The 23,407-nt window shown below is 38.5% G+C and overlaps 1 protein-coding gene across 1 annotated transcript in view; it reads left to right on the top strand.

Moving 5' to 3' along the window:
* The window catches only part of plppr4a (phospholipid phosphatase related 4a), a 31,565-nt gene continuing 8,158 nt past the window's right edge, over nucleotides 1-23,407 (top strand). The window contains exons 1-5 of the mRNA XM_026934718.3: nucleotides 1-442; nucleotides 12,008-12,193; nucleotides 19,496-19,625; nucleotides 20,260-20,455; nucleotides 22,863-22,920. Coding sequence (XP_026790519.3) covers nucleotides 365-442; nucleotides 12,008-12,193; nucleotides 19,496-19,625; nucleotides 20,260-20,455; nucleotides 22,863-22,920 — 648 coding nt within the window. The 5' untranslated portion in view covers nucleotides 1-364. The remainder of the gene's footprint in view (nucleotides 443-12,007; nucleotides 12,194-19,495; nucleotides 19,626-20,259; nucleotides 20,456-22,862; nucleotides 22,921-23,407) is intronic.

Genomic DNA, 23,407 nt, shown 5'->3' with positions numbered 1-23,407 from the left:
GCGCGCACTCGGCGTGAAAGTGGGTTTTTGGCACACCTCTGACGTCACCGCCGCTCGTCACCTTCTCTCGTCTCCACTCGGCGTTAATCTGTGGAGGAGTCTGAAGCGTCTGTGCGTGTCTCGGTGCCTGTGCGCTGAGCTGAGGACTGGAGGATCATTAGCGCTTATTAAAGGATGCTGCATGGGTTCACAGCGCTGCAGTGGCTCTGCTTCCTGTCTTTCCCACCCTGAGCATGCTGGACAACTAAATCAGGACTAATAGGGGACTAAAGGAGGACTAAACACGCACCGATCCACATCAAGGAGGAGTTTATCATTCCAGTCATTAACAAATATACCCACACGAGACACTCTGCACTTCATCATGTCGGCCAAAGAGAGACTTAAAGCCAGCATGAGCAAAGAGAGCGTCACTCTGCTGCCCTGCTTCTACTTTGTGGAGGTAAGTCAGCTCCAGCAGAAACACATTACACCCTGCAGGGACACGCTGGACCTATTACACTGCCCACTGATGAATTAACACACCTACAGCATTCATGTGTGTCCGGCTGTAGGTGTTAATTCAGTGCTGTCAGGTTTACAAGAACCCTGTAGGCATTAACTCACCATCATAAGGTTCATTTTAACCCACTAGGTGTTAATTAATCAATGTGTGCATTCATTTACCACATGCATTAGTGTAGACATCATTTCAAAGCCATAAATGTTCAAGCAATACAGTTTAACTCAGCTTAATGCAGCACTCTCATTAAACTCATCCCAGCTGGGGTTAATGGGTGGGCTCCACGGTCCCCGGTTCGATCTTAAGCACTGGTTCGTGTCATGTTGTCCCAGTGCCTGCGTGGGTTTCATCTGGGTTCTCTGGTTTCCTCCCACCTCCCAAGAACTAGCCAGTATGTAGGCTGGTTCCATCCAGGATGTAATCCTCTCTCGCACACAGTGTTCCGGGACTGGCTCAGAATCTACCACAACCCTGACCATGATAAAGCTCTTACTGAAGATGAATGAATGAAAATGGTGTCTGTTCAGTTTAATAATATTTATATGAACCCAGCAGGTGTAATTCACCTCCAATTTACAATGCAATTTAATCCTCTAGGTGTTTTCTTCAATACTGCAAGAGTTAGCTCAATGCTTTAAGCTTTATTTTTCATCTATTGGATAATATTACTGTAGAAGTTAATTCGCCATTGTAAAACGTCATTTTAAATGTGTAAAAATTAATTCATCACTGCAAGACATAATTGTGTTAATCCAGCCCTCTAACTGTTAATTCAACATTCAGAGTGACAACTCTTTAAAGGAAAACCTGTAACTGTTAATTCAACACAAAATTTAACCACTGTACGTAAGTGTTCATTCAGGATTCTAAGAGACCATTCAATATTATATACGATAACTCATCACACAACATAATTTGTAGGCTAGATGTTGATTCTGCTATGTAAAATTGAAATCTGAAGGTGTTAATGTGTGGGCAGAATGGTGGTGGAGCGGGTTGCCACCCCAAAGCTCCAGCGTCCTCAGTTCAATCCTGAGCTCAGGTTACTGTCTCGTGGGTTTCCTCTGGGTTCTGTGGTTTCCTCCTACTGTTCGAAAACTATGAGCTAGGAAGATTGGTTACTCTAAATTGCCCATAGGTGTGAAAGTGTGTGTGCTTGGGGTCTGCAGTGGACTGACGTCTCAAACTTGGGTGTATTCCCGCCTCATGACCAGTATTCCTGGGATAGGCTCAGCACATTAAGAGTTAATTTAACACTATAAGGTAATCTAAACATGGAGGTGTTAAGGTGTAAGAGTAAAATGTTAATTCAAGAGCAAGACTTATACTTATCTGATTTCTTCAATGCTATAGATGTTCATTCCCCGCTGAGAATTAATTACTGTGTATGTGTTAATACAGAAATCCAGAATCAATCCAGAGTTAATCGAACACTGTAGGTGTTAATTCAGAGCTGTAAAATCAAATCTACTCTGAGTCAACACTGTGTACTTTAAAATGACGGAAAACTTTATTCAGGATTTTGCTGTAAAATGCAGAAGGATATGCATTATTCTAATTTATACCACAGTGTTGTTGAATTCTTCATTCTTATTGGTCAGAAGGTGTTAATTCATCTTCTATAACGAGCAGCTCTGACAGTAGTATTGGCTATAATTCAAACCACAGATTTATATTAATGCATTATTTCTACAGTAACATCTTATTCACAGGGACTTGTATGGTGGATGCTTCACAATAACCTAAATCTAATAATAAACAAATTTTTTAAAAAAGTGCTGTTATTTAAAAAGAAAAGGCGAAGTTTATTTAACATTTATGGAAGGAGTCTCCAGTGTCAGCACACAGACAGTGTGCTTCCTGCAATGGGAAAGTCTTCAGGGCAGAGCATTTTGTGGTTTCTCTGTAGCTGTTCTTCAGAAGAGAGAAAATAGTGGCTGGAGAGAGAACAAGTGTATAAAGATGCTATAAGTGATATCAGGAACAAGATCTTATTTTGTAGACATTCCACAACATTAAATGTAATTATAAACTGATAAAAGGTATGGCATGTTATTCATTAATAATGCCTCGGTATAAGAGGAATAAAATACGTCAGAACATGCGGTTATTGGATAATAATCAACACTGAAGTGGTAACAATAAGTCCTCTTAGTGTAACGATGCATAACACTACCCTGTCGTTGATTATTTTCCTATAACAGCACAGCCCCAGGTATGTTATACCTTATATCAGGCACTTCCATCTTAACTGTTGTCAAGTGACTTGCCATCATTGTATGTTTGCTCAGTTGCTCTAAGCTTGAAATTATTCTGCACATAAACTGCAGTAAACACTGCCCTAGGTGCAGTTTTGCTTGTCTTGATACCAGTTTCTGTTAACTTTTAAAGAGGAATAACATGGCCTTGTGTCATTATATAAAGCAAAACGACTGTTTCATACACAGCACATCAGTCTTCTCCTCTCTTGTTCACATAAGACTGAAAGTAGGACAGTAAGCTCATGAGAAATATCCTCCATATCTGTAACACAGGACAGCAGCCATGTGGTTTATGTCCTCTCAGGGGTCACAAGTCATTTAGACACCAACACAAAACCTCTCTCAGTATAAGAAGGTAACAAGGATTAGATCGTATCTGTAATTTGCTTTATGGTTGTAATATCCATGGTGTGAGCAGGAACATATCTAATACATGTCTAAACTGGCCATGTGAGAGTGCTGTGTTGGGGCATGATCCATGACTGCACAGTGGAGTAATACAGAGATTTATGGGACAATGATATGAAGATAAATCGTAAAACATGTCTACTGAATTTACTGCCCCTTGTCAGATTTATCATCATGATTATGAGAGGGTTTATGGGTCGTTTTATTGCAGCATGGGGGTAGACCCAGGACACAGGACTTGACTGATGTAATATTTCTAAGCTATATTCTGTCACCTGCTCATATACCTGAAAAACTAGACATTAGTTTAGCCAAAAATAAAATCTATAATTCCCTTCTTAAGATTAAATATAGTCAATCAACCATGGTAAGATTGGTGTCCAAAGTTTGCTTCTTTTAGTTTTCTACTGTAGCTAGGACAGTAATGTTGCTAATATATAACTGAAGCGGTAACACTTTACAATAAGAGTACATGAATAATCATACCTGAATTAATACTTACCTAAATATGAACTAATGATGAGTTAAACATGTACTAATCACAAACTAATGAAGAGCTAACCTTAACTACGAAGCGAGTTGTATGAATTAATGTGTGCTGGTGTTTATTATTAGTGTGTCTTTCTACGTTCAGTAATGAGGATCATGTAAATTATGAAAGTAATCCAGCACCGTCCAATGATGTTTGTGTATGCAGCTGCATATGGCAGATTATATAAACGATTTGAAATTTTGCACATTTAATTCATATTCTTTCTTATAGAGCATGTTTGAATTAGTTTCCCCCTATGTGTTAATTAATACATTAACTAAAAAACATGTACTAACATGTACTTAAGGTCGTCATTATTCATAAGAATTCATAAGACTCACGGCGTAGTAAAGGTTAGCTCTTCATTAGTTCGTGATTAGGCTTAAATCATCAGTAGTTCATATTTAAGTGAGTATTAATTCAGGTATTAGTGCATGATTATTCATGTACTGTTATTGTAGAGTGTTACTACAGAAGCTTGTAGCTACCAATTTATCAGTCAGAATACATTGTTTAGCTCAGTAGCACCATTTTTACATAAACAGAAAGAAGTTCGTAAAGAAACTGAATAAGTCAATCTAAGTGAATCTATATTATCATCTGAATCACTTCCAAAATACAATCCTCCCTGAGTCTGAAGCTCAACAAGCTGTGTGCTGAGAAAGGATGTGATTTGCCTTTTAAATAGCCATTACTGTTGTTTTTAGCTCTGCAATGGTTGTCAGAAACCACAAGCAGGTCTGTGGTGTCTTGTTTACATACATTGATTTCTGTATGGCATTAATATGGCAAAGTCATCTTGTGTCACCTGGCCACCTTTCTGTGTTGCTCCTTGCAGCTGGTAATGATTATTGTGTTAACATTCTCCTGAATCCTGAAGTGGATCTGTTTGAAATAAAATGTGCATTTTTATACAGATAATCCCTATGAAGGTGTACACTAATACTCCAGACACATAAAACAACCAGGTGTAAAAAGGGACCTTTGCGATTATTTACCAATCCGATGCAGTTTCAGGTGAGTGTGTAATGATTTCAATGTGCAGTTTGCACAACACTAACCTGGCAGCTGTAATCTTCCATTGCTCATTAGCTACATTAGCCTAGCATCTTAAGTACCAAACTAGAGAAGGAAACCTTGGACACCAGACATGGCTTGGTTCATCGGCCGCCTGTTGGGTGAGGAGGAAATTCTGTAACTTTTATTTCACCTGAACTGTTCTCTTAATTTCCTTTATCACCAATGAAATACCAATAAAAGATTAATAAAATACCAATAAAGATGAATCATACTGTATATAAACCACTTAAAGCACTGGAATTTTCCTGGATTCACTTGGAAGTCACATTTGATAAACAGTATTGTGGCCTAAAGCTTGCAAAGCTCATTTCTGTCGTTTACGCCACACTGACTAATGGTCTTATACGGTGATCATAATCATTTCTTTTGGTCAGTGACCAGAGAACATTCATGGTCTGTTAACCATAGACTCACAAATCTATTTCCTAAAGAGAGATTCTCTCAGTTGTGATCATGTCATATCCCTGCAGTCTAGGGACTCTCTTTTAGCTTGCTCATGTCACCTTCACTTCAGAGTCAGAAGTGTGTATCACTCATCACACACGTGTTTCTTGAAGCACAGGGGTAAGAGAGTGGAGCAATTTTTCAACATCGCACAGTCAACCGGAAGCAATAATGCATATAAAGTAATTTCCTTCACTCGATTTTCTTCATACTTAGTATATCTAAATGGGTTGCAGAGTATAATGGAATCATGGTCTACTTAAAATCCAATTGAAATATAACATCAGTTTATGAAATCTACAGATTTTTATTCCTCCTGCTTATATTTAAAACAATTTCTCACTTTTAAGGGTGTGATTTGTAACACTTAAATGTGCCTCTTATTCCTGTAACAATCTTATTTAATTTCAAAGACAGCTTAGAAAATCTGTGATTCAGTTTCTCTTAGGTTCTCTTATGCAGTTTCTTCTATGCAGGTCTATGCTTCGATGTAAGTCTTGCCCTTACCTTCCACAGTCAGTCCTAATTTGTGTATGCTGTTACCTGGTTACAGTTTGGTTTGTTTGTTCTGACAACAATCTTGTACTGTCATTACATATCTATTTACTGTGCCTAATCTCATGTCTATATATGATCTCCTAGAATGAAATTCTCGATGTACTTTATATAGATCTCATAAGTTAGCCTATGGAGTCTATGGAGTTAGTTTATGCAGTTTTTGTACATATGCCTGACAGACACAAAATGTAGATTGTGTCAGTTAGTGGTAGGTGTAAAGGTAGGTTACGTGTAGGGTATTTAGGTTAAAAATGGGTGTAGGGGTATGTGAGTAAGGTATAAATGCTGGGAATAGGGTGTAGGGGTAAGTTAATATGTGGGGTATTAAGGCCTGGGGTAGGGTGTAGGGTAGGTCATTGTAAGGTGTTAATGTTAGGGGTAAGTTAATATGTGGGGTATTAAGGCCTGGGGTAGGGTGTAGGGTAGGTCATGTGTAAGGTGTAAATGTTAGGGGTAAGTTAATATGTGGGGTAATAAGGCCTGGGGTAGGGTGTAGGGTGGGTCATGTGTAATGTGTAAATGTTAGGGGTAAGTTATTATGTGGGGTAATAAGGCCTGGGGTAGGGTGTAGGGTGGGTCATGTGTAAGGTGTTAATGTTAGGGGTAAGTTAATATGTGGGGTATTAAGGCCTGGGGTAGGGTGTAGGGTAGGTCATGTGTAAGGTGTTAATGTTAGGGGTAAGTTAATATGTGGGGTAATAAGGCCTGGGGTAGGGTAAAGGGTAGGTCATGTGTAAGGTGTTAATGTTAGGGGTAAGTTATTATGTGGGGTAATAAGGCCTGGGGTAGGGTAAAGGGTAGGTCATGTGTAAGGTGTTAATGTTAGGGGTAAGTTATTATGTGGGGTAATAAGGCCTGGGGTAGGGTAAAGGGTAGGTCATGTGTAAGGTGTTAATGTTAGGGGTAAGTTATTATGTGGGGTAATAAGGCCTGGGGTAGGGTAAAGGGTAGGTCATGTGTAAGGTGTTAATGTTAGGGGTAAGTTAATATGTGGGGTAATAAGGCCTGGGGTAGGGTAAAGGGTAGGTCATGTGTAAGGTGTAAATGTAAGGGGTAAGTTAATATGTGGGGTAATAAGGCCTGGGGTAGGGTGTAGGGTGGGTCATGTGTAAGGTGTAAATGTTAGGGGTAAGTTAATATGTGGGGTATTCAGGCCTGGGGTAGGGTGTAGGGTAGGTCATGTGTAAGGTGTTAATGTTAGGGGTAAATTAATATGTGGGGTATTCAGGCCTGGGGTAGGGTAAAGGGTAGGTCATGTGTAAGGTGTAAATGTAAGGGGTAAGTTAATATGTGGAGTATTAAGGCCTGGGGTAGGGTGTAGGGTGGGTCATGTGTAATGTGTAAATGTTAGGGGTAAGTTAATATGTGGGGTAATAAGGCCTGGGGTAGGGTTTAGGGTAGGTCATGTGTAATGTGTACATGTTAATATGTGGAGTATTAAGGACAGGGGTAGGGTGTAGGGTAGGTCATGTGTAAGGTGTTAATGTTAGGGGTAAGTTATTATGTGGGGTAATAAGGCCTGGGGTAGGGTGTAGGGTAGGTCATGTGTAATGTGTTAATGTTAGGGGTAAGTTATTATGTGGGGTAATAAGGCCTGGGGTAGGGTGTAGGGTAGGTCATGTGTAAGGTGTTAATGTTAGGGGTAAATTAATATGTGGGGTAATAAGGCCTGGGGTAGGGTGTAGGGTAGGTCATGTGTAATGTGTTAATGTTAGGGGTAAGTTATTATGTGGGGTAATAAGGCCTGGGGTAGGGTGTAGGGTAGGTCATGTGTAAGGTGTTAATGTTAGGGGTAAGTTATTATGTGGGGTAATAAGGCCTGGGGTAGGGTGTAGGGTGGGTCATGTGTAAGGTGTTAATGTAAGGGGTAAGTTAATATGTGGGGTATTCAGGCCTGGGGTAGGGTGTAGGGTGGGTCATGTGTAATGTGTAAATGTTAGGGGTAAGTTATTATGTGGGGTATTAAGGCCTGGGGTAGGGTGTAGGGTAGGTCATGTGTAAGGTGTTAATGTTAGGGGTAAGTTATTATGTGGGGTAATAAGGCCTGGGGTAGGGTTTAGGGTAGGTCATGTGTAATGTGTAAATGTTAATACGTGGAGTATTAAGGCCTGGGGTAGGGTGTAGGGTAGGTCATGTGTAATGTGTTAATGTTAGGGGTAAGTTATTATGTGGGGTAATAAGGCCTGGGGTAGGGTGTAGGGTAGGTCATGTGTAATGTGTTAATGTTAGGGGTAAGTTAATATGTGGGGTATTAAGGCCTGGGGTAGGGTGTAGGGTAGGTCATGTGTAAGGTGTTAATGTTAGGGGTAAATTAATATGTGGGGTAATAAGGCCTGGGGTAGGGTGTAGGGTAGGTCATGTGTAAGGTGTAAATGTTAGGGGTAAGTTATTATGTGGGGTAATAAGGCCTGGGGTAGGGTGTAGGGTGGGTCATGTGTAATGTGTTAATGTTAGGGGTAAGTTAATATGTGGGGTATTAAGGCCTGGGGTAGGGTGTAGGGTAGGTCATGTGTAAGGTAGGGCTATAGTCAAGACCGCCAAGTCAAGATCGAGTCCAAATGAAAGCAAGACAGAGTCAAGATCAATACCGAAAACTATCAAATACCTTTGAGACCAAGGCTTTATTTCACTTTCATATATGCCAGACCAAATTTGCTAATTTTCTTGCGAATTACCTAGAATCCTGCTGAATCATTCTGGAAATAGATGTAGGCATATAATTGGGTTGCCACTAGTAGTTTTATTGGGCACATGCAAGCCACTTTCATTTGGTTGAGACCAAGACCATATTTAGTGACATCAATGCCCAAGACCGAAACAAGTCCAAATACAAATGCCAATCAGTCTGAGACAAGTCCAAGTCAATACAGAAAACATCTCGAGACCAGACTCGAGACCAACAGCCCTAGTGTTAGGTATGATTATTGGTAAGCAGTGATGCGTGACAATGGCTAAAATAATAAAACACAATATTTTATCTTAATAGTGAAACTAACGATCACAATTATTCAGTTAATTAGGGAGTGAAATAGCTTTATTTATCTTGGTTATTTTGTTATTTGAATGCATTATGGGTAATACACATGTTATAAAGATATAAAGCCATGATAATAAAGTATTAGAACAGATGTGTACATTTTATCGTCTCATATTCAGAACATTTGTAAAATATTTGAAAAATAAATTTGCTTTACTAAAACTTGATAGAAAATCTGGGCCTGAGAGTGAACAGGTCATTGACTTCAAAAATGAGGACTGGAATGTACAATACTTACACTGTAATTCCTCACAGAGTGCTGAGCAAAGCTGTACAAAAACACTTTTTTGTTGATGTTCTTTTTAGTTACCACGGTATGTATTTTTACCTTTTAATATTACTGACATAATAGTTAATCGAAGTACCACAGTAATTGTCATGGTCAAGAGTGTTGCCATAGTTACCATCAGCCACTACAGTAAAACTGTGGTAGTGTCATAGTTAAGTAAGTAAGAAACCTGCTTACCCTAAAGCGCCATAATAAAACCATAGTGTATGGCATGAAAAACAAGGCAATCTCTAGTGATTTTTATCAAACAATGTAGTTTGTGAACGATTTTGATGGGAGCCGCTAAGCAAAAAGCTACCGGATGGAGAGAAGGAAAAAAATGATTTGTGAAAAAAAATCAATGTCTTGTTGACAGTTTAGATAAGACAAAATGAGATGAGACGAGTTTGATGATGAGTAGCGCTTTCTGACATCAGATTGTTTTGACCTTCAAATGCTGACATGGAGTAAATGCTGTGGAAGCTACTTTGAAGTGGGTTTCATGTTTCATAGTTGCTCTACATTTTATTCAATTTGTGGAATGTCTTTGGCTCTTGGTACCTATTGTATTTGTATAACAACTCATTACTAGGCAACATTTTCAAGTAAAGCTTAAAAACTCGTATTACATATTGTATTCTGATACTGTATATAATATTTATACAGTGTATATATTTTCTGCTCAGGAATATGATGTTAATTCTGTAATCTTTTAAATCAGCACCCAAGAGAAGTTCTGCCAAGACAAGTTAATTTTCAACTTGCCATGTGTTGTCTTATTCACACATCTGACCTTAAGTTGGAGTGAAGCAGCTTCAGGGCACATCTCAGTTACTTCAGGAAGCTGTTAAGTTCTAGTACTTTCTAAATGAGTCAGACAAAGGCTCTAAAATCTAAACATATTAGGAGTGAAAGTTTTTTTTTTTCAAGCAGCACAAGAAATTATGATATGCACTTTAAGGTAAAATACTTCAGTTGACAAATGGAATTTGTTGGGAAAACATTAAAATTGCTTAAAAATAAATAAAAATGAACCATTTATTTATGGACGAGACACGTATATTCTGTTGAATAGGCAGCTGGATGTGATAAATAGCTGTAATGAGTCGTTATTGGTCAAATTTGGCAGTTTATGTAAATGAACCATTTTTCCAAGCTAATCATACATATAAAAAATAATTACAGTTAAGTTGGCTTTGTTAAGTTGTGCGGTGCATTCGTGTATTTTGCTGCCATGGTTTGGGTGCACGTGCTCCCTTAAAGGGAACAGTCGCTGCAAATCAATACTGCAGTTCTTCTGACTGATCACTTTTATCCTCCTGATGGGAGTGGTCTCCTCCAGGATGACCCCGCCCCAATCTACATGGTACAATGGCTCAATGAATGGTTCGAAGACAATAAAATAATGTAAATCGTTTCCTGTGACCTTCGCACACACCAGATCTCAACCGTTGAACATCTATGATAGATTTTAGAGTGATGTGTTAGATAGCACTCTTCACCACCATCATCAAAACACCAATTTAGGGAATACTCTTTGGAAGAATGGTGTTTATCCCTTGTAGAATTGAGCACTGAAGCTGTTTTTGTGGCTTGTAGTGGCTCAAAACCTTACTAACACACTTAATGTTGGTTTTTTCCATCATTTGTCAGCTGTCTGTATATTATGTATAAGCTTTGATGATTTGCTAGTCCTGTGTGAATCTGTCTTATAGATTTGATAAAATATTGATCAGATGCTGTTTCTCAGTCTAGCAATGGTGCTTGGTTGATTCACTTCCTTTCAAATATTTTGCCTGTGAGGGCTTTGGCTGCTTCCGATCTATAGCTTTGTTTCAAAAGAGATTTTCGCTCTCTTCTCAGACATAAAAAGATCACAGCAGGAGTTGATTTAACGCTAGCAAGGCTCCTGTGGACATTTGCAAGCGTCTCACAATGCGATCTCTTCGGAGCTTCAGCAAATTTCAGCTGTAATTGTACACACTGCAAAAAATGACATCTTAGCAAGAGGAAAAATCCTGAATATAGTCGAATGTATCTAGAATTTCTTGTTATGAAATGACACCAAACCAATATATGATTATTAAACCTATTTCTAGATACTTTTATTCATTTTAAGCTTGAAATTGTCTTGTTCTGTTGGCAGATAGTTTTAAGCATTTATTTCTAGAAAGAAGCAAAATTATCTGCCAATATAATAAGAAAATTTAAATCCTGAAATGAGTAAAAAATGTCTAGAAATAGGTTTAATAATCTTGCATATGGTTTACTGTAATCTTATAATAAGAAATACTAGATACATTTCAAGACATTATTACGTGCCAAGATGTAATTTTTTGCAGTGAAAATATAAGACTTGTGTGTAGCTATACAGGAAAGAACCTGGTTTCATTTTGGGACTTGTGTGTGGCCATACAGCTACACAGGAAACAACATGGTTTCATGTTGGGGTTCTTTTATCACCATTTGTAGGCTTAATTGTAAAGAAAGCATAGGAACGAAGGCTTAACTAGAGCATGCTGCAGCTATATATTTAAATATCATAATATAGAATGTAATAAAAATGTATTTTATATGTAAACATTATAAACATTGTGTCCATGGTGTCATGGTGCCAACCTGGTGACTGGTATGTGCCAGCTCTGAAAAATGGATGAATCAGACATCACTTCATAACATAATTAGCAATCCAGTGATTATGCTGCTTATACCCATGATACTCTCAGACAAGTCTATCACGATTTTATAGATTCAATATATCACAATATTAATAGCAAATATATAAATATATAATATTAAATAAAAATAATATATTTATGTTCACTTTAATGACAATCATTATTATCTTATCATCATCATTATCTTCATTTTATTTGCAGTTGACTGTAATAACCCTCGCTCTTCTCTGTATCTGCAGCTCCCGATCCTGGCCTCCTCAGTGGTCAGTCTGTACTTTTTGGAGCTGACAGACATTTTCAAGCCTGTGCATTCGGGCTACAGCTGCAATGACCGGAGCCTGAGCATGCCGTACATCGATCCCACCAAGGAGGTCGTACCATTCCTCATGCTCTTCAGCCTGGCGTTTGTAATTCCTGCAGCCACGGTCAGTCCCAGAATCTCACACACGTAAAATCAACTATGATCAGATCCAGAGTCGAACACACACCTAATACTGCAGTGCTTTACAGTTCCAGGAAAGGACCACATTTGTAGACATATTTTTTTCACAATACTGTATAAAAATCCAGGTGAAGGAGAAAATAATTAAATAAATGGAGCATTATCATGTGATGAGTGTATTGGGGTGTGCTATAGACTTGAGGTCTGGAAGCCATTTGCATAATTTTCATGATCAATCCAAAAGTGAGTCCTGCTTACAACTCAGTTCACTTTAACACATGACATGAGACAGTGATACAGTGGCTACGTTTACATGTACATCAAATTCTGCTTAAGGTCTATACAGTATTTGGGTTGCAGCCATATTCCGAATACGATGTTTATAAGCGTACAGGCATCAGAATATTCCTGTATACATGGTTGTCATAAGTATGCCTGAGTTACCATTCCTAAATACCTAGCCTACAGCTAAGCTTCTGTTAGCACCCACAATTCCTTCTGGACTGAGCATGCACATGTATGTCCGTTCAGTGGATTTTCTGAATAAAGTGTTTACGTGCAACAAATTTGCAATTAAAACAGGCATAATCCAGGGTTGGAATCGCAATTTAGGGAATCAGAATATTGTCTTAATCTGAATCGGATAATCAGATTACTGCATTTACATGACTCAATACTAATAAGAATAATGCCAAATTCCGATTAATATCGGAATATTGATATGCATATAAACGCAGCCAGTGACACAGCATATTAATGTTTATTCTGGTTCTACATGTTGGTTGTAATGAGTGTCAGTACTGTATAAACATTTTGCTCTGCAATGACAGGCTGCACAATTATCACTTAGTTGTGAATTAGGATTGAAGTCAATAGTGTATAAAATGTGAAAATGTAAATACTGTAAGTCCTCAGTCCTGAAGGAGGCTTTACCTCTGAGTATTGCAAAACCGTACAGTTTTTTGCTGTTATGGAAAATAAATCAATATGCAAAAATATTCAGAGTACAGTAACTGATTGGCATGGCATTGACATTTAAATATAGCAGAAAGTTATCTGCAATATTATCAGCCCCCTTCATTTCAACACTCAAATATGCAACATTTATTGCATCTGTCATGTTGCAATTCTTTCTACATGTGCACTATTATAAGCTCTCCTTTGCTGTGCTGTTAATGCTATCTATCTGACTGAGAACCATGTAAAAATTCCAATGCACCTGTCGTGTAAATGGTAATAAAGGTATCTTGAATATTGAACCTTAAATCTTGAATTTGTGCGGATGTGAGGTGCACGCCTAACAGAGATGTGGATTGAAACATCGGTTAGAATGTTAGATGACTAAAAAAGGGTTGGTGTGAATTGGGCTTTAGTGATTTATTTGTGATTTAGCAGCCAGAGAACAGTTCCCCTGCTATTAGTTTCTTTTTATCTTCTATTGCAGTATTATAAGGATAGGTGCTGATAGCATCAGCTCACTGATATAGCACTGAGGCTGCTAGAATCTCAAGTATATCTTTCTTTATAATAATAGTGCTCTGGTTCACACACTGAAATCAAGATACATCAGACAACTATATCAGGGCTGTCCAGAGTTCAGGTCCAACACACTAACTTTTGTAGGAGCTTTTGCCTAAGGGACAGACAGATAGAACTAACATGGCTAACAATGATGGCAGTAGAGTTCATCTGTGGTGCCATATCTGTCTCTGTTTCAAAACTGTAATCGTTAACAAATTGTACATTAAAATAAAACTAAATTGAAAAAAAAAACACTTAGCATAACAAACACAATTGGTTAAGTTGTAGTTGGTCAACACCAAGTAATACCATGTACATTCAGAATGGTTCTTCTTTTAATGTAAGGCACAATGCTGCAGTGGATAGCTTTTCCAGGCTGCATGGATTTAATCCTGGTTCTCTGGTTTTCTCCCACCTCCCAAAACGTGCTGGTAGGTGGGTTGACTATTCTAAGGTCATGTTCACACTTGCATTTTTTTTTCCGGACTTGGGGCCATTTGATCCCAGAGTTTGGTATGTTTGGTAAAGTGTGAACACTGTTTTCGAACCCAGGAGCAGTCCAGAGAACAGATCCCTGGTCCCCTTGAAAATGGTGTTCTGGGGTTCACTTCTAACCAAACTGTGGTACAGTCTACATCAAGTGTGGAAGCTATCTGCTCATCATGAAAAATCCATGCCTCATGCTGGCCTGCACAGCTAAAAATCTTCTCATTTGCAAGTATTCCTGCACAATGACATGCTATGCATCTAAAAAGCGCTGTTCTTTGCTGCATGGGCGTTGGTACCAAAGGAGAATGATGGGAAAAATAACAGCAAAAGAGTTAACGAAGTGCCTAAACTTTTGCAAATGCTGGTAAAAATGCAATGTATGAAATTTTGCAATCGATCCATGCTTCGGAATTAATTCTTCAGTGTGAATGCAAACCTGTGACTATGAGCCCCGCCCCCAAGTGAGCCTAGAATCGGTCCTGAGTGCAGCCTCAAGTGTTCAGGCTAGGTGTAAATAAGTGTGTTAAACTGTGTGTGCATTTAGCCCTGAGATAGATTGGTGTTTCATTCAATGTGTGTCCCCGTGTCATGCTCCTGGGATAGGCTCAGGATACACCACAACTCTGAACAAGTATAATCGTTTACTGATAGATAAATGACTCGATGAATCAATTAAGTAACTTTCTTTAATGAGATTTAAGACCCAGGAGTTCATGAGCAGCCATGATTATAAATACTCTCAACGTACAATATCACTGTTATTCAAATATGGCTCTCTGTCGAGCTACACATGCTACTTCTGAGATGCCAGTGATCCTGACCCCTTCTGCTCCCCGGACCTGCCTGACCCATCCTAATGCCCTACTTCTGATTGGAGTTCTCATCAGTTGAGTTCACTCGCTGCTGCTGGGGGTGGCCCCATATGGACGGCCTGAAGAACCATTTGGTTTGCTGGGGATGGTGCCACCTGGGGGCTGTGGAGATGTTTTGGGGATCTCATATGGGGAGCTGCACTGTGATGGCTTGGGACTGCGATTGCTGTGGTGGCTTTGGGGCTGCAGTTGCCACGAGCACCTTCGTACTCAGGACTCCATCAGTGGACAGTGGATAGATTTTAACCAAATGGACCTCTTGCAAAAACTGTGATGGATTTACTGGTTGCACATTTGCACTATTTGTCCATATAGTACACAATAATAGAAGGGATTTATTTATAATTGCACTATCCGATGCACCCAGATGAGGATGGGTTCCCTTTTGAGACTGGTTCCTCTCAAGGTTTCTTCTGCATATTGTCTCAGGGAGTTTTTCCTTGCCACCGTCGCCTCTGGCTTGCTCATTTGGGATAAATTCACATATTTACAATATATTTTTTGTGAATCCATTTATTTCTGTAAAGCTGCTTTGTGACAATGTCCATTGTTAAAAGTGCTATACAAATAAAATTGAATTGAATTGAATTGAATATAGAGCAGTGTTTCTTAATCCTGGTCCCTGCTGTACACATTTAGGTTTTTTCCCCTGCACCCAACTCACATGATTCAACTCATCAGCTAATTAATAAGCCAGAAGTAGGAAGAAGCAGTTTAATTACGGGAAGTAAAAACACTCAAATGTGCTCCAGGTCCACGATTGAGAACCACGGTTTAAAGCAGTAGCACAGCCTAGCTAAAGGAATGCAATTATTGCAAACTGTGTTGCATATGGTGGCTAAAAAAATGCCATCTTTCTTGAAGAGTTGCACACAGTGTCAAGGTTTGCTTCTTTTAATATGCAAATCTCAATGTCAAATTAGCATATACTCCCACCTCAGCATAAAGCAGTGAGTCAGGATCCTCAGCTAAACTTACTTCCTCTGGGGACAGGTGCTCTCTCTTTCTCTCTCTCTCTCTCTCTGTTGTCCTCCTCAGTGTCAGTGCAATTTTGGCTACCACCTACCCAGGATGCACTTTGCACATACATTATGCACAGAATGAAAGATGGCTCTGTTTTGTCACCACGTGGATGTTATTATCGTGCACTAAGGCACTAATACACAATGCCACACTGATTTTTGCTCATTATAACTTGCTTTAACATGAAATCTCTTCCGAGTCACTGAGAGGGTTAATTAGTGGCTGAAAGGAGAGAATGAGATAGAGATTCCCCCTGGGTTTGGACCAGCAGGACTGTGCAATGAAATTGTACTTTCTGTGCCTATTTTAAGATATGTTCTTTTAAGAAGATATGGTCCAGCCAGCCTTTGATTTCTTTGGCATTTTTGTACTGTAACTTTATTATGATTGTGTTATCCTGGGATTTATTTGGAATGGAGATTTGAAGGTCAGGGATATTATAACCTGCACTTATAATCTTATATTATTTACTAGGTTTAAATCTGTCACTCAAATCTTCTCCATTTCATCAGAATCTTTCATGTTTCATAAATTTGAGCCATTGTGATCTTCATGTGATATCAGATAGCTGTGACAGCTTTCTCAAGCAATAGCTGGCTCATTTATTCAGGTCTAAGTAAGAACAGAAATCCAGTAAAATTCCTTCTAAAATCTTATGTGATGAGGTCAGTACTGTCATCTGAACTAAGATAAAGTTAGAATATTCGACTAGCACAGTTTATCTCTCCTTCCTAGACTTCATAATGCGCGTCTCAATCTGATATCAGCAATCTACACTTTAGGGGGTTTCTTAATGGTTCTTCAAGGGTTTTTTTTTTATAGTCGTGTGTAGCTAGCTTCCTCAAAGGGTTCTATTTCGGAGCTCACACTTTTGTACAGTTCTGCATAGAACCGTTAAGACTTCCCTAAGAGGCCCAATCAACGAGCCCTTAAAGGTTCTAGATTTGACCTTATATCTACGAGTATAATATATGAAATGTAGTATGATAGGATTAAGTGAAGATAAAGGATTAAGTGAAGATAAGTGTGATGCAGTACAGCATGATTCAGATGTTAGTCAAAAATAAAAGGGTTATCTTGAAAGCGTGGTGAGGCAGAGGCCATATCCTCCTTTATTGAGACTGAACCTTTAATAGTCTAATTGTAGAACATAATGTGACGCATGTATTTGATGGGAAATGAAAGCACATTAGAAGTGCAGTTTCCTGTAGTTTTATTGGATCAATTGGTTTATTTCTGCACCATTAGTTTTGGATGTTGTTCCCTGTGGAGAAGAATGCTAAGGATACTAAGTCAATAACCTGTAGATTCTGTCCATTCTGTTTTGGTCACCTCTGCATGAAATCCTTGACTGAAACATGCTCAACCATTTGATGATACAAAAACTTACGTGACAACAGGAAATGACTTCATTACATAAAAATTTTATGTACACATTTCCATTTTATCATTTTACATTATGCGCATAAGATCAGTGGAAACATGGCTAATGTTCAGACCCTTGAGTTCTAGCTGGTGAGGTTCACAGCTCAAGCAGCTTAAATCCTCCTCATTAACCCTCATTCATTGATTCTAGTCTCATGCAAGACATGTCCAATTTAGTTCAATGCAGATTTAAGCTTCTGTAGTGTCCTTAACTGAGGTGCACTGGATCAGATGGTGGAAATGTGGTTAGACGCCTCATTTGCAGCACTTTAGTAAAAATTACAGCCGCTTCGTGGTTTGATAGAGTGAGAGTCATACCTTTTGGTTTTCCAAAGTCAGAATATGACTAGTCTGTGTGTGTGTGTGTGTGCGCTGGTTACCCAAGGACATAACCTGTGGAGACAGCTACACTGGGTTGTGGCTGGACAGCCAGGCTGGTCACAAGACTAAGGTGTAACTTCCTTCTCTCTCTCTATCCAGATTCTCTGTTTACCATTCTCTCTCTTCCTTTCTATTGTGCTCTGTCTCGCCATTTTACATAAAAGCTCAGTCTGTGTAAATCTCGCACTTAGCTGCATCCACGTCTTTCTCGTGGGTTTTCACTCATTCGCTCTTCCTTATTCTTTTGTTCTTTTGATCTGTGTGACAGATGCTCTTCTCGCTTAGACAAATATCATCAAGATTAAAAAAACACACGATTGTGTGCCTTTTAATCAAGTATACATTCGTCCAGAGCTATCGATGAAGAGGTTAGCATCAAATCCCATCACAGAGCTGAGAAATTCAGTGTTAAAGGTCTTGTTGAAGGGGCCAAGCAGTGGCTCTTAGACAATCCTAGTGAATAGTTGCTTTAGTTAAAAGAATAGTTCAGAGAAAAGCACAGATAATTTCCACAAATTTCCATTTGCACCAAATGTAATGAATCAGCTACAATGGCTAAAGTAACTTTCTCACCCAGAATCTTTTTGGTAACTATCTGCCTCAAATCACACCCAGTTCTTCAGTAATGTCACACTGGCTTTCTGATTTGGTTTTGGAAATATTTTCATCTATTAATATGAACAAAACTTCACCATGGAGCTGAACGCTGTAATGTATTAGGGGCAGCCATCTTGGACCAAATTTTTGACAAAAATCAGAAGCTATCAATACTAATGATAGCCTAAAGACATATAAACCGGAAGTAAATACATTAATTGATTTTGTAAGAAATCTAAGAACAAACAAAAAAAAAAAACAATTTTTGTCAAAAACAGCTTTCTTGTTAATTTTGGTTGTTTGCTAAAACCAAAAAACACCACATCCATCTGGTTTCTCAAACATTAATAAATTTTATATACATTCTTATATAAGCTGTTACTCCAGAATAACATCATGACCAGAAAATAGATAAATGTTTCTTATGATAGATTCCCACTGACACGTGGACGCATGGATGTTTTGCTACAGCACATTGCTATCCAACAACTTGATAAACATCATTCACTGTGTGAGGAAACCTCACAGTTAGGAAGGTTTTAAACATCTTTATGCAAACTGACTGTTTTTACAAGCACTTTGCTTAAACTGCTTCCTGGTCCAACAAGAAAATGAGTAGGAATATAGCTTAGGCAAGACTAAACTGTAAATAAAACATTTCTACATTATTTTGTTAAATATCTACAGTATTTATGTTTTTTCAGTTGACATGTAGAAAAAAAATTCACCCATTTTTTTGGCCAAAACCAGATTTTGCCAGAATTCAGCCACAGGGACAGATTTGCCCAGACCACTACGCAAATGCTCCCGTGATCATAAAATCCATGTCTTCAACTAATCCTACAGAAAATAAACAAACAAACAGATAAATAAATAAATAAATAAATAAAGGCCTGATATATTGGCTGGCTCAAGCATTAGTTTCTTACTGACTAGCATTACATATGGGATAACCATGGCAAAATGTCTCTCGACAGATTATGATCGGAGAGGGCATCCTGTACTGCTTCCAGGTCAAAAGAAGGATCACCATAAAAACCGAAGCCAACATAAATGCTGCTGGCTGTAACTTTAATTCCTACATCCGCCGGGCTGTGAGGTTTGTGGGTAGGCATTCATTTTTCATGCTCTTTCTTACTGTACGGTTTTAATAATGAAGTATTCATTCCCAATAGCAATACTGTTGATAATGTCACTCTATTTAACGTCCAGGATAAGTAACAATATTTACATAATATTTACCATGTTTTAACTCAGAAAGTGTGTTATTAATCACAGTGGCTGAGTAAGTAATTGTGTATGTGTGTATGGATGCATGCATGTGTCTTACGTACCTTTTAATCATAATTTGGATCATAAGTCTTTCAACAGCTTCTGTCTGCAGGTGGTAGACGTGTCTTTATGTGGAAATATGGGAAAGTCATTAAGCATATATGGACATGAGAGCAGCTCTGGGTTGGTGTGATTTTAAATCCAAAGATGGAAATATGTGCCTATCTTAATCCATATAAAAATTAATGATTTCATATAGGAAGAAAGATGTCATTGGCATTCCAATAGGTGCATGTATTTTTACATATTCAGTCATGAAGTTACAGGGCATGACTTTGAGTTCATATATGTTATATATATTAAAACCATGCTCAAAAACACCCACCACTCTGCACTCTGCAGACAGACACTCACCAATTATTTTCCATCTGTACTAAATATATTAAATATATATTCTGTGTGTGTGTAGGTGTCCACATCTTTGGCCTGTGCATCACAGCCCTCATCACAGACATCATCCAGCTGTCCACAGGGTACCACGCTCCCTACTTCCTGACAGTGTGTAAGCCCAACTACACCATCCTCAACACCACCTGTGATGACAACGCCTTCATCGTGGAGGACATCTGCTCAGGCTCTGACTCAGCAGCCATCAACGCTGGAAGGTTAGAAAGCCAACTTAGTGTTCTTCAGGCAATCAAGGATAATTACCTCAAGGGTTAAAATGACCTCTCTGGTAGCACAACGCTATTGTGAGCTACTTGCAGAAGTAAAATATAATAACACAAAATGAATCCACTACATACAGGAATGTGCAAAATTCTTAGGCACATGCAAAGAAATGCTGTAGAGCAAATATGCTTTCAAAATAATGAAATTAAAACGTTTCTACATTAAAAAAATACTATAAAGAGCAGTAAACAGTAATAAATGAAACAAAGTCAATATTTGGTGTGACGATCCTGCGCTTAAAAAAAAAAATAGTAGTCTCATGGACAATTTGTGCAGTTTTATAAGGAAATGAGCTGTAAGTTTTACTGAGCATCTTGCAGAAGATTTAATTTAATTTTTAATTTAATTTTTTGCTGGAAAACTAATGTTTGAAAATCTAAAAAGCTTTTGTACTGAACAAACATGTAGATCAAAAATCTATAACAAAGTTTGTACTAAAGAAATAGGGTATCTAAGACTTTTGCACAGCACTGTATATAATAACGTATAATAATCTCACAACATTTCGACTGAATGCAAGACTGTCCCAAACTTGGGATTCAGCACAAGTATTTGCAACTTGCAACTGCTCAGTATTATAGAAATCTTTTGAGAATAATATGATTGTGCACTTCAGTGTGACTGTCATAGTTACTGAGTATCAGTTGAAAGACCAAACCTCACAAGAACTTGTTTTTAGCTACCGGTTAGCTTTTACTGTGACTGCCAGATCCAGCAGCAGTGTCCATGCATCATGGTGTAGCTGTGCTCATTCTGCAGTATCATAAAGAGCACATATCCTACAGAATGAACTAGTCAACTAATGTTAGCTAGCGAGAATATAAGCTCTGGTTGAAGGGAAAAGGGTTGCTCTGCTGTAATCTCACAGTAAAGTGCATATACCAGACCTGAAACTAGGGGCTTTCACCAAGGGCCTACACATCTCTGCGGTAGAGAGATACAGCTAGCCAGCTAACTCAAGCTAAAATAGAGAATAAAACTCTTATTCCTGGTCTGCGAATGGAAATTTCAGGAATATAAAGCAACATGGCTCTGATAAATAGCCAAAAATATTGTACACATTTAAATAATGCTTGCAATGAACTGCAATGTCCCATATAAGGTGTGTTCACACATCGCACCTGGTTCCACACTGATTCCAGAAGTGAGCTGTGCATTCATCTCAACTCTGATCAGGATAAAGCAGCTGCTGAAAATGAATGATGAACATATTAAAATAATATGCCTAATATTTGAATAGTTGGATTATGTTCATGAAATAAAGCTGTTTTGGGGGGTCTGTGGATTTAACCGCAAAAAGTTTGACAACCCATGGTCACCCCTCAGATCACTCCTCATGGCACCCCTCAGGCCACCCCTGCCCCCACGCCTCACAAGCTTATGGTGACTATTGTGATTAACATAATGGCATTTTGTAGTTGTTGTTTAAGCGTGCTGATCGTACGTTGAGTGATCAGAGATGCTGTACCTCATTTGGTTTTGGGGCGAAATGGAGTTTAAATGGCTAACCATTCCATCCAGTGACATTTGTACCTGGATTATTCAAGCGGTTATGAAGATATGTTTGTTGTGTTAGTTGTGTATCTTACAGACAGCTTGCAGAGATTAAATATATTTTAATTTATTTGGCTAATTTATGATATATCTTTGGTATATTGTATAGCCTTCTTGACAGTTGGTGAAAGTGTGATATTAGTACTGCAATAGTTAATTTGTATGGTAGTATTGGTGTATATAATTTGTGTCCTGGTGCTTCTAAGGTTGGAAATTTAGAGTGGGGCGTTGCCAAGAGCACTAGATTGACATGTGCCAACCTTGTCACTAAGAATAAGCAGCTATGTCTGTTTTTCTGTTTCTGTCAGGGGTGTGTTTTTTTTAACAACTGAGATTGATGTATTGACATGATATATATATGATATATTAAGCATTCTAGCCCTATGATACCGTCTTCTGATCTTCTGTGGTTTTAGTAAAACATTCTTCAATCTGTAGCCTGTTTGTAGGGATACAGAGGGGAGATAGTGAATGTCAGCATGCAGCGTTCTGCAAAAAACCCACACAGAGTTCAGTCCTGCTTCGCTTGTGAAGCACCAGCTCCAAAACACCCACACACATCCATTTGCACTGCTCTGCTATTCAGTCCTCGACTGCCTTTCCACTCAATTGCTGGGCGTAATTATGCTTGTTTTGTTCAGACATCCTGTAGGCAGACTGTCCTCGCTCTAGCCAATGAAATTAATGACTAATAAAAGTCATATAGATAAAAGATGCACCGGATGTACATTGATGCATCCTTTCCAGCAGATCTATTGATATAAGACCCTGTGTTTGCCATTGCAGGAAGTCTTTTCCATCACAACATGCCACCTTGGCTGCGTTCGCTGCAGTGTACGTCTCAGTAAGTATTCCACTTGACTGCACAGCCAGATCGTGTGAAATTGTACACTGGTGTGAAATGGTTTGTATGGCATCCATTTACCTTTACACTGTGCTTTCATTAAATCAGTCGTAATTTTATGAAGATATCCAAGATCAATTTTTATTTATTTATTTATTTATTTATTTATTTTGCAGACTAAGTATGCTGGCCTAGAAGAGCCTTTTTTATTGACTGACACTGATCACGTGCATGACATTACAGTAGAAATAAGTTGAAAGGAGCTTCGCTTGCGAGTTACATTTACCCAACCATATTCTGACAAATCCTGTGCTACGATTATATCCACAAACTACACTAGGATTGAGTAATAGTTCTCCCTCACAAGCATTCCAACAGTTGGAGAATTGAAAAGTTAAATCATGAAAACGGATATGAGTAATCAGTTAAAAAGATGTCAGAATAGGGCCGAGAAGAATGTAATGAGTCGCTGTAACAGTGTGAACTA

This window comes from Pangasianodon hypophthalmus, chromosome 14, assembly GCF_027358585.1.
Source record: "Pangasianodon hypophthalmus isolate fPanHyp1 chromosome 14, fPanHyp1.pri, whole genome shotgun sequence".
In the NCBI taxonomy this organism is placed as follows: Eukaryota; Metazoa; Chordata; class Actinopteri; order Siluriformes; family Pangasiidae; genus Pangasianodon; species Pangasianodon hypophthalmus.
Note: the sequence above shows the minus strand (reverse complement) of the source record. Positions and strands in the feature narration are given on the sequence as shown.